At 41.6% G+C, this 11,770-nt stretch overlaps 1 protein-coding gene across 3 annotated transcripts in view; it reads right to left on the reverse strand.

Annotated features, from left to right (window-relative positions):
- Positions 1 to 11,770, reverse strand: part of Mpp7 (membrane palmitoylated protein 7) — a 278,049-nt gene that overhangs the window by 170,512 nt on the left and 95,767 nt on the right. For all 3 annotated transcript variants that reach the window (XM_029472156.1, XM_029472157.1, XM_021150579.1), the window contains exon 3: positions 5,269 to 5,387. In XM_029472156.1, the coding sequence (XP_029328016.1) occupies positions 5,269 to 5,387 (119 nt within the window). The remainder of the gene's footprint in view (positions 1 to 5,268; positions 5,388 to 11,770) is intronic.

Consider the following 11,770-nt stretch of genomic DNA (forward strand, 5'->3'; position numbering starts at 1 on the left):
GTTTGTTCAAAGCAGTGAAGACAACCACTTAGTGGGTGGTTCTAGACTTGACAGGAATACTAAGAGAAAGGGGGGGAAAAAAGAACGTAGCATATTCTTGGCTGACAACTGTACCTGACACCTGTGAAATGGTAGCATTATCTGAAGGCAGATCCAAATTAACTGTAAATGTACTAGGAGGCAAATATCATTGAAATGCTAAGAGGGCAACTGGTATAACATAAAATGTCCAATTAAACACGGGGAAGGATAAGTAAGGGTATGGTCCCAGATTAAAACGAACAATTGTGTTGAAGAGAATGCTACTGAGGCATGATAAATATGAACCCAATACACAAATCATGATGTTAAATGTGAATGGTCAGACAGACCACTCCATATTCTATGGCTACAATGAGGAATCTGAGGGTGGTACTTTAAAGACAACAGAGGTTTGATTTCTCAGAATTAGAGGTCAACATCGTTAGCCATGTGCACAGTAGTAAGGTGAGACGGTACATGCTGCAGCTACTCCACAGCAATGTCAAGGGAAGAGGGAGTCAGAGTGCAATGCTACTCTGGGGCCAGGCTCACTGAGAACTAATCCCTGCTCAGGGCAGGTAGTAGCACCAGACTCTCCCATCTTAAAAGTCCCATCAGTGCTCAGTGTTATCCCAGTGGAGGCCACTCTTCCAAAGCAAGAGCCTTAGGGAAGGAAGTATAACCTGTACCAAAACTATAGCACACAGCAATTACAAACCAGACACTGGGAACTAGCAAGGTGGCTCAGAAGGACAATTCACATGCCAACAAGCCTGACAACTTGAGTTCAATGCCACCATGTATGTCTGTGCACCATATGCTTGTGTCTGAGGTGAGGAGAGGGCATTTATCATTGGTTTGTGAGCCACCATGTGGTGTTGGGAATCAAACCCAGGTCCTCTGGATGAGCAGTCAAGTGTTTTTAACTGCTGAGTCATCTGTCCAACTCACTAACATCATTCAAATGGTGAAAAGGAGAAAACAATTGTATTTTTTCTCCCTTAAACAAGTAAGAAGGCAAAAACGGCCACTCCTAGCACTGTTGTTCAGTACTATACAAGACTCTTGGCTAATGTCATAAGACAGCTTATAGAGATGACTCCTGAGTCCCCTCCCAACTCCAGTAGCTTGGCACCTGTGTAGATTATGGAGCAGATGGAGTCTCAATTGCTAGGCAACAGCACTCCCAGCATGCCTCTCCAACTGCAAACCAATGCTTTGTTGTCAGCATCCTCAACATGCCGCATCTAGCCTCTCAGTATCCAAGAGATAACACGTCGGAGGGTTGTCCCAGTGGCTAAGCGCATGCGGTGCTCCGGCAGAGGATCTGAGTTGAGTTCCCAGCCACCACATTTAATGGCTCACAAGCAGGCTGGGCTGATAAGCCAGTAAACCTCCACCTGCCTCTGAATTCCTCCTTGTCCTAGCAGCATGAGCGCAAAGTACCAGGCCTCTGTGTTAACATGGGCTCAGCAGAGTCAAATGCAGAGCCTCGTGACTTTATGGTAAGCACGTCACCAACTGAAGTTCCACAGCTCTGAGCATTATTGTTTTAAACACTGAAATCCCAGAAAAATTCTATTGTGCAAGGAAAACCTCCCTTAAAATACAAAATTTGTGTTTGTTGAAATACTCCAGGGTCTAGAAAAGCATAAATCTCCAATAACTTCTTTTCCTCATGTCTCCCCCCGACACAACTACTGAAATGACGGCGGGAACATGGCAAGAATTAACAGTCATCACGATTGGATATTTTTATCCTGAGAGCCAACAAAATTTTGTTAAAAACAGAAGTTTCTTGAGGAGACACAAATGCAGCCTAATTTAAAAGAAATCCAATATTTAAGCAAGTTCTTATTCTAAAATAAATTTAAATCAGATTATAAATATACACACAACTAAATGAAATTTAAATCTCATTCTTTTAAAAAAAAAAAAAAAGGTAGTAAAAAGAGAAGACAAATCTAGAAATGAACTTAGTACATAAAAGATATGCTCCATGGACCCTGCGTGTTAGCAAGTGCTGTGTGGGCAGTGTGTGTTCCCTCACCCAGACAGGAAGCTCAATAGGTGACATCAAGTAGCCATGAGAGTTTTCAGAGCCTGTCAGTACCACCTTCTTCCTCAAACTGACAGACACCACACTAGCACCTTTTATTACTCAGTCCTTTGGTTTTTGTTGTTTTTGTTTTTGTTTGGTTGGTTTTGGTTTTTTTTTTTGGGGGGGGGGTGTTTTTCAAGACAAGGTTTCTGTGTAGCCTTGGGTGTCCTGGAACTCACCCTGGTAGACTCTGTATCACAAAGATATGCCTGCCTCTGCCTCCTGAGTGCTACAAGTAAATGTGTATGCCACCACCGCCATCTAGCTTCAGATTTTTTTTCTTTTAAAATTTACCCTCATAGAGGCAGGGCTCCGGAGGGGGAATGGAATAGGGGGTTTTCGAAGGGAAGACCTGGAAAGGAGAAGACATTTGAAATGTAAATAAAATATCCAATATTAAAAAAAAAAAAAAGAGAAAAAATACCCTCAGCCAATGCATCTAAGAATGAATGTGTTCTAGTACAAAATCATAAACTTATTTAAAATGTTGAGATTTTGGGGTAATTTTATTTTATTTTATTTTAGTAAATCAGATGTGCTGTTCTGGGGCATCAACTTTACAGATGGCAGTATTGGGTAGCACTGTCCAAAAGTTGGACAGGTCTTCTAACATCAATCTCACTATCCTAAGACAGTTGCTCAGACTGTGTGTGCAAAGTCTCTTCTTGAATATATGTTGCATCAGACCCAAAGGTTACAAGTATTTTAAACATTTAAAACTGTGTGGTAATATCACACACACACACACACAAACACAAACACAAACACAAACACAACACGCACACACACACTACAAGGAGCATGAAAATTCTGTGCTGGAATAAAAATCAAACACTGCATTTTCCAGTACTAAATCACACACTAACGGCTTTCACTTCAGGCAAGAGCATAAAACCAAAGCACATTTTGGTTCACTCTATAACAAATCTTTTCAAACAAATTCCTTTGGCTCTAGCAAGATTTATGTACAAAAGCTAAAGGCTTCTGTCCCCCAGCCTTAAATAGAGGCGTTTGGAACACAGTTACATGGTTTGTTCCAGCTGTTTTAAGCTAAGATCCCATGAGCTTGCCTCCTGGAGGCGTTTTAAACTTTACATATTTAAAACTAATAGAATGGGTCAGTCAGAGGACACACTGGAGGTCTGCATCTGATCAGAGCTGGAGACAGAGGAGCGTATGGTGGAATCACAAACATGCTAGCAATACAAAAGACTCATTTGAAAAATCCCTGCTAGCCGGGCGTGGTGGCGCACGCCTTTAATCCCAGCACTCGGGAGGCAGAGGCAGGTGGATTTCTGAGTTCGAGGCCAGCCTGGTCTACAAAGTGAGTGCCAGGACAGCCAGGGCTACACAGAGAAACCCTGTCTCGAAAAACCAAAAAAAAAAAAAAAAGAAAAATCCCTGCTATAGCAATTCCTGACAACCTCTGAGACAGTGTACACGTCAACTGTGCTATCTAAAGGTTGGCAGCATCCACCATTCGCTGCACTGGCTTTAGGGACCAGATACTAGCACCCTCTTGTATGCTTCCTACCCACTGCCTCTGATGGATACTTTAGCAAGGGTCCTATGCTTGAGGCTCACCATCCAATGTGACTAGGGATTTGTTTTATACTCTAGTTTATTCTTTTAGCAATAAAGTTCAGAGTTCTTTGACCTTTTTATGTGCTCCGATAACCTTTTCCTCAATACTTAATAAATCTGCCTGACTTACATAGTTATCCAAGAACTGAGATAATTACGGTTCTATAGAAATTGTCAACTTGCCGGTACACATTCTGACTTCCACTTTAGGTTATGAAATTGCAGCTATGTTACAAATACAAATACACAAACATCTATATTTAGGGAAATGTTTACTTAATGACCCAGGGATGATGCCAATGCAAATACACCTTAGTCCTTTTGGCAAAAGCTAAAATCAGTGTGCATATGTCTGTAGCTACTCAACTTCCCTACATTCAACACAGAAGCATTTTATTTTTATTATTATTATTATTATTATTATTATTATTATAGGCATGAATTCCTCAGTTGTAATCCAAAAACCATTTCTCACTTGCCCCAAGAAATTAACTAAGCTGTCTAAAATGAATTACAGCATAAAGACATGTTGGCAATTGCGTCATTATGAAGAAGTGAATGAATGAATGATCTTTCAATGTGCTGCTAGGGGAGTACCACACACTGACTGCAGCTGCTCAAGCATCGCCACCATTCACAACAGCCATTTTAGGAGAAGACACACAGACCAGCCCTGTTCTGTACACATTGGCAATTCAGACGTGAATTTTCAAATATTATGTATCAGTTAAAAGTCTCCCATCCTGACAGGCAACCATAACAAAGTTAGCTGAATAAAATCAGTCCAGGTTTCAGGGAACTGTGGGCATCAGCCTCCTACAGACACAAGAAAGATCCATCACTCCTTTCAGCTTGAGTTAGATGAGAGAAAACACAGTTCGGATTTCCAGAAACAGGAGTGGCATAGTTTCCAGTGAGCTTCTTCTTCTCATTTTACTATTTTAAGAGTGCTGGTCACTCCCAGTGTTTCTCTAAGACGGGATCTGGTTCCTGGTGGCTGATGGTTCTCGTGGTGGGATGTTTTCCTTACAACAGTCTCCAAAATTGTTTTTATTCGTATTTAGCTCCACTGTATTTATCTACAAAATACCATTTCGATGGAGTCAGGCCAATAAAAGAAACAGCTTACTAGAATTTCAGTTGACTTTGTTAAAGGAAATTATTTTAAATTAACGTGGCTTCTGGCCTGCTGCCGTTTCTGGCCTCAGAACACATATCCTTCTCATTTCTGCTGTGAACATTTGTTTATTTAAGTGAAATTCCAGCTCGAGAATGTCGAACATAACAGAGTCTCAACCTTCCTGCCACTATTTCGTCCTTTGTCTAAACAAGGGCAGCTGAACACTGCCACATTAGCATGCGCAGCCGCATCGCTGCCCTTCAGTGAAGTCACCTATGTATTTCTGGTAAGATTTTTAACAACTTCCACACCCGGCCATGAAACAGAACAAGGCTGTTTTGTTTTCAGACAATAACAATCACATCTCTGGTTTACTAGATGGCACTAAAAATATTTTTCCATCTGCTTTTTGCAAAGAGAATCTGACATTAGTGTGGCTTACCTTGACCAGTGAATGCAGGCTCTTTTCAGCAAACATGTCCCAGAGGAAGGTCAGGTCCTCCTGGCTATCCACATGTGGCTGCAGCCGGGCAGGCAGAGCAGCCAACAGCTCATACAGACCTATAAAATGAAAATAAAACACAAAGTGTAATCTTAGGATGATCCCATGAATTCCCCTGAAGGTGTACGTGTAAGTGACGGCTGGAACATGTCACTTTTACTGGATTTATTCTGGGCCGTCAAGCAAAACAGTGCTCTTGAAAAGCAAAGGAAGTGTTTTGATTTTTAAGTTTCAAAGAAGTATATATTAAGAGGATAGTTTTCTTTTAACCTTTCATGCTTGTCAACATTATGCAAGTTTATATAACCTGAGACAGAAAATGTATACCATTCTTCAAAAATAAAAAAGAAATATGAGAGAAAGGCACACCTTCCTTTCCTTGACTGTTACTATATTCCGTTCTTTGTAGCCAAGGAGTGGAATGAGTCACACAGAGGAAAAACCTCCTTAGAAGAGTACAGACATAGTGGTCTACAAAAAGGCTTTGTAGTTTGCAAGGAAGTTCTAATAACATAAAGTTTCAAAACATTTGCATTGTCTAAGATGCAAATGAAGCTCTGCCACGTGGGCCAAAATTGACCTCACACAGCAATTCGTGCACTGTCCCACCACTGTGGACTATGGCTTTTTGTAGGGACTGTGCAGAACACTGCTTACATCTGTGGTGTATAAAGTTTATTAGCTTCTTTGGTAGCAGATGCTGACTGCTGTGGTGCACCTAGAATGAGATGCTAGAGGGAGACAAATGCTAGAGACAGACAGAAGCACAGCATTCATTCCACAGGAGGCCACCACAGAAACTACCCATCTCAAACACAGACTGCTCCAACAGTGCTTGTCCCTGACTCCTGAGGGAGGTGACCTGGCAGAAGTCAGTATCAGTTCCCAGCACTTGGTGCATTTTCCAGTGGGATTTCATGAGGTAAAAAGGACAAAATTCCTTTTATTTCTGTCTACTGTCTACAAAAACACCAAGACCTCCTGAGGTAGGCAACACATGTAAAGGCTGCCTTTCATCATGGAGAAAATATTACAACATGATTAACAAGCAAGGAAGAGTAAATTATGGACTCTTGATTAGTATATCTATTATGTTTCTAACACATATCAGTCCTAGTTCATTGGCAAAATCATGAGGCGGCACTCTAAAGGCAGATATGTAACTGTGAATATCTGATTAAATCCAAACATCCCTTGGGCTGTATTTATCCCCCTCCCCCACCAAAAAAAGTCCTAACAATAATCCTAAATTAGACTGTGAAAAACTCCAATAATATTACTAAGTATTCTTGATATTTTCCATTGATTCTCTTTAAAAACCTGGCACTCTGCCTAAACCAGATCATCTTTATAATTAAAGACTGGAACATATCTTAGCATAACTGTACTTACAATACCGCACTCACCCTCTGCCCCATCCTAGCTCCCACAGAGATACATCCCCAAACTCCATAATTGCCCAGGGTCAGTGCTTATGTCAGAGACTTAAAATGTAAAATTATGAAAAAACAGGGTGGATTTTTTTTTCTATTGATTTCAGAAGTTGTAAAAGAAAACTTACCTATTCCTTGGTACAGTGAGTTCAGGTTTAATTAAGGATAGTAAACCAACTTTGTTGTAAATTCCATGCTGTGATCGCTGGGAAGGCTACGTCAGACGAAATACAAGAAGGCCTGGCATGTGGTAAGAACACAACACGGTCCATGTGCAACTCAGTGAGATCTAGCTACTGATTCCTGAATCAGTATTACTGAAAAACCAAGAAAGATCAATATTTGATCTCCCTGTCTACACTTAAAGCATTTCATGTGATTTAGCTGAGCCTTATCTCATGTGTGCTTAAAAGCAAATGGTAATTTAAACACATAAAGCTAAACACTTACAAACACATAAAAGTACTAAGTGTCCTGGAGTGCTGGACACTGCTTCAAGCTGCTACAGCAGAATGGCACTGATGGACAGTTTATAAACAATGCAAGAGTACTTGTCAGGAAGTCAGCCATAGGGAGATACCTTATGCGGGTATCTGTACTGTCATCCCCTAAGGGGAAACACAGGAGAGAGAGAGGCGGCAGAACATCGTTTGTAACCAGCTAACTCCTGCACTAGCAACACTAAATCATTCAAGAGCGTTGAATCCTCCTGGACTGACCTTCTATTAAAGGCCTTCGGTCCCTCGTACTGTTACCCCTGGAACTAGACTCCTGACACATGAACTTTGGGGAACACATTCACGTCATGGCAGATTGTATCAATTACAGTTTCCTGACTGCCACACTCTGCTGTGGTTGGTACAAGATTGTTGAGGGAAAATATTGGAAAAAAATCGAGCCCGCAAGTTCCTGCGCTTGTGCCTCTACCCCGGCAGCCTGGCCCGCCATGCACTGGCAGGCAATGGCCGACCTGTTTTTATCTGGTGGAGATTCTGACTCCGAATTCCAGTCTCTCCACTCAGCTCGCTAGATTCCCACTGGCAAATCACTACCACACCAACCCCATGTTCAAATCCCCCACGGTCTCAGGACCACCTCAGGCAAACTCATGCTTGGCCGCAGTACCTTTCTCTCTTGAACCCAGATAAACCACCGAGAGAAGGAAAAACGCAACACAAACTTAGCTCAGAAACAATGGTAACTCAATCTCTGGGCGCAACAACTAAAGCCTCATCTTGCAAGCCTTATTAAAATCTTACTCCTCCGGTGGCAAATCTTTGTGGATCACCATGATACCGGGAAACTCTAGCAGCTACATCTTACCCCTCTCTGCCCCCATTCCAAAGGGGACCTAAACTCTCCTGCTTTCTCTCCTACGGGGTCCAACTGGGAAGTCCCGCCTACTCGCCCAGTGATTGGCTCCTTTCTTCATTAGGGGATTGGTTCACAAGAAGCCACCTGAGTACGTGACTCATTCCCCATTCCAGACAGTCTCTCCCAGGAAAACAAGCAGCACAGAGCCATCCACAACACAAGATGTTAAACTGGAAAGATGTGGATGACATACAAATCTGTATCAATTCTTAAAATAACACACGAATCTATAGTAATCTCAAAATGAAAAATAGTGACACAAAAATATTAAGGTCAAATGGTTGTCTTTAAATTTCAATGGAATCCTGAGGCTGTTAAGTCCAATGAACAAGGTATAAAAAATTCTTTCCTTGATGCATCTTCCTCTAGAACAAAACACCACTGTATTCCAAGGTTCAGAGTCAAAACAGCTTCATCAGAAATTCCAAGTGGATATAATAACACACTCCTTTATACATGGAAAGTGTTAACTCTACACAAGTATTGCTTATATTTTGTGAAACAAGCCATTTTATACTTCAAGCATTAAAAAATAATTTTCATGCTAGCAAAGGCTCCCAAACCTGAGTTTTCTGGGTTTTCTAGCATGACACAATCCTTACTGATATGTTACCACAACAATCGGGCACTCCCGTGAAAACCGCAGTCCTTCAGTTACCTGATCTGGAAGTCACAACCAATGCTAGAAGAGACAGGCTGGTGTCAACCATTAATAAAGGCATGGTGACAGAGCCAAGAGGCCAAAAGCATGCAGTCTCAAAGAAGGCAGTGCAGGTTCCAGGAATCACCTGTCTGTGAGGAGAGTGGAGCCTCAGCTCTGACTCAGGACTGAATGTACCTATATTTGAGTCCCAACAGTGAAGAATGTTCTTTAAGTTCAACTGAATGCTTTCAGAACTAGATATTTAGAGGGAAGGCACATCTTTAATTTTTTCTTAACCTACTCTTGGTCTCTAAACATAAGGGAAAGGAGTCAGTGCCTGTCAAGGAGGAAATCAGGACAGAATTAATGCATAAGTTAGGTATTTATGATTTGAGCCCCTCCTTCTCCCAAAAGCACAGGTTGGGAACTCGCCAACACAGTATGTTGGGAGGTAAGAATTAGAGGTGACTGGGCCATGAAGGTGGTGCCTGAAGGGATTAACATTGTCATCTAAATCAGCTTCTTACATGGTGCAAATTCATTATAAGAAGAACTTCAGTCTCCTCTATACCCTCTTCTCTGTTGCTCCTTCCCTTTCCTTCTGCTACCTATGGACACAGTAAGGCTTGCCCCATGCTATCCCACACTGCCCCAGCAGTACTCAAATAGCTGTTAAGAACCATGAGATAATAAATTTCTTTCTTTCTTTTTTTTTTGTTTTTTGGTTTTTGGTTTTTGGTTTTTGTTGTTGTTGGTGGTGGTGGTGGTTTTTCGAGACAGGGTTTCTTTGTATAGCCATGGCTGTCCTGGAACTCACTTTGTAGACCAGGCTGGCCTCGAACTCAAAAATCCGCCTTCCTTTGCCTCCTGAGTGCTCCACGCCTGGCTTAAATTTCTTTTCCTTATGAATTAATCAGTCCCCAGGGCATGTGTGAAATCACAGTATCAAACGTTTACCCCATTGCACTGTTTCCTATGTCTTCTTTTGTGTTTTGGGTGATTATTAAATAAAAGGAAGGTTACAAACACAGGCACCAGGATCTTTTGGCTGTAGATCCTGTAACTAAGGCCAAGTAAGTGACTAAGGGGCAGGGGGCACAGTGTGGATACTCTGCACAGAGGGGTAGATCACACTCCAGGTGAGATGACTATGGAGCAGGAGGTACATACAGTGTGGACACACTGCACAGAGGGGTAGATCACACTCCAGGTGAGATGACTAAGGGGCAGGTGGCACACAGTGTGGATACACTGCACAGAGGAGTAGATCACACTCCAGGTGAGATGACTAAGGGGCAGGTGGCACACAGTGTGGACACACTGCACAGAGGGGTAAATCACTCTCCAGGTGAGATGCTGCAAAATTTCATCACCCTGCTGAAGAAGGTAAATTGTTTATTTCTAGAATTTTCCATTTAATATTTTCAGAGCACAGCTGATGGTAGATAATGGAAACTACAGAAAGCAAAGTCTTTGGAAACTACTATATTCTCTTTGGCAGCACAAAATGGGCTAAGTCTAAAAGGACTTAAATTCCTAAGAATTGAGGTCTACTGAAGTCTTATATTCATATCACCGTGCTAGCTAACAGAATCGAGAAATCTTCTTTCTCTGCCTCCAGCATTCTTATGATCGATCTCTGCTGATATACAAGAGAGGTTGAGGACAGACAGGTAAATATGGCAAACATAAACCAACCATAAATGTAAGGATCTCTTATTTTCCCAAAATAATATGGATCCAAAATGTGTCCTCTACGTATACAATTAAACTGGAAATAATATATATATGATTTTTAATTTGTAATTGTGGCTAATAAGTTAAACATCAAATTCATTTTTTGCCATACAGAAAAAACATCATGCTTTTGTATGACATCTAACTTATATCTAAGGAACTCAAACTTTAAATTGCATAACGTTTAAAGGAATTAACATTATTGTCTAAATCAGCTCCTTACATGGTAGGTGCAAATTCATTATAAAAAATAAGATATAATGATGTGGATGTTATACTCCTACCACCTTTATATGTTTCATGGAAACACTCAAGGCTTCATAATGCCTTCCTTACTGTTGGGGTCACTTCTAGAATTTGAACATATCATTTTTACCTCTGGAAAAACCTTGTAAGATCTGACCTATTCTCATTGCTGTGTGGTACTACCACTGTAAACTGATTTCTGCCAACTGGGCTTTTGCTTCTCACTTGGGTGCACATTTTATTAGCTCCACAATGGAGCCATTTAGCTAATTTTTATGGATCTAAATGTTTGCAAATATGACATTCTCCTGCAAAAACTGGGAAACTTGAAATACCCTGCAACAGCATAAGACAGTGCTGGCACAGCAGACAATGGACACCCTCCAGGTGTGCAGGCACACAAAGCCCAGGAAGCCAACCAGGCATGTCTATGAGGCTCATTAGTAGTCTCTTTGTGGGTGTTACTCAAACTCAAAGTGGAGACTGGAGACCCCCATAGGGCTGTTATGCAGTCCATGACAGAAGTAAAACTCAGCAAATGAAAACCAAAGCCTCCTCCTGCTGCAATGTCCTGCCAGTGCCCTCTACTGACAAAACTTATCACTGACAGTGGCAATGGAAAGTCCTCCAAGGTCTAATCAATTTTCATAAAGCACACAATGAAATCTGCAGAGAGGTCGTGCAATGTTAAATGGCTTGATCTACAAACGAGCTAAGTGTGAGCCTCTTCTTTGAGGGGACAGACTGTCTTTCTTCATTGGGGGGTGGGGGGCTGGCTACCTGCTGCTTCACACTGGGATACAATTAATGTTACTGACAGGTGAAGACTGAGGGCTAATATAGCATTGAGAGAGAAATCGTACTAAATCAAAGGCATGTACAGTATTCATCTATCTTTATTATATTTGCTTATCATGCATGAGAAGAGGAAGAGAGAGGAGAGGGGAGGGGAGGGGAAGGAAGGGGAGGAAAGGAGGAGAGGAGGAGAGGAGAGGAGAGGAGAGGAGAG

The sequence above is a fragment of the Mus caroli genome, chromosome 18 (genome assembly GCF_900094665.2).
Source record: "Mus caroli chromosome 18, CAROLI_EIJ_v1.1, whole genome shotgun sequence".
Taxonomy (NCBI): Eukaryota; Metazoa; Chordata; class Mammalia; order Rodentia; family Muridae; genus Mus; species Mus caroli.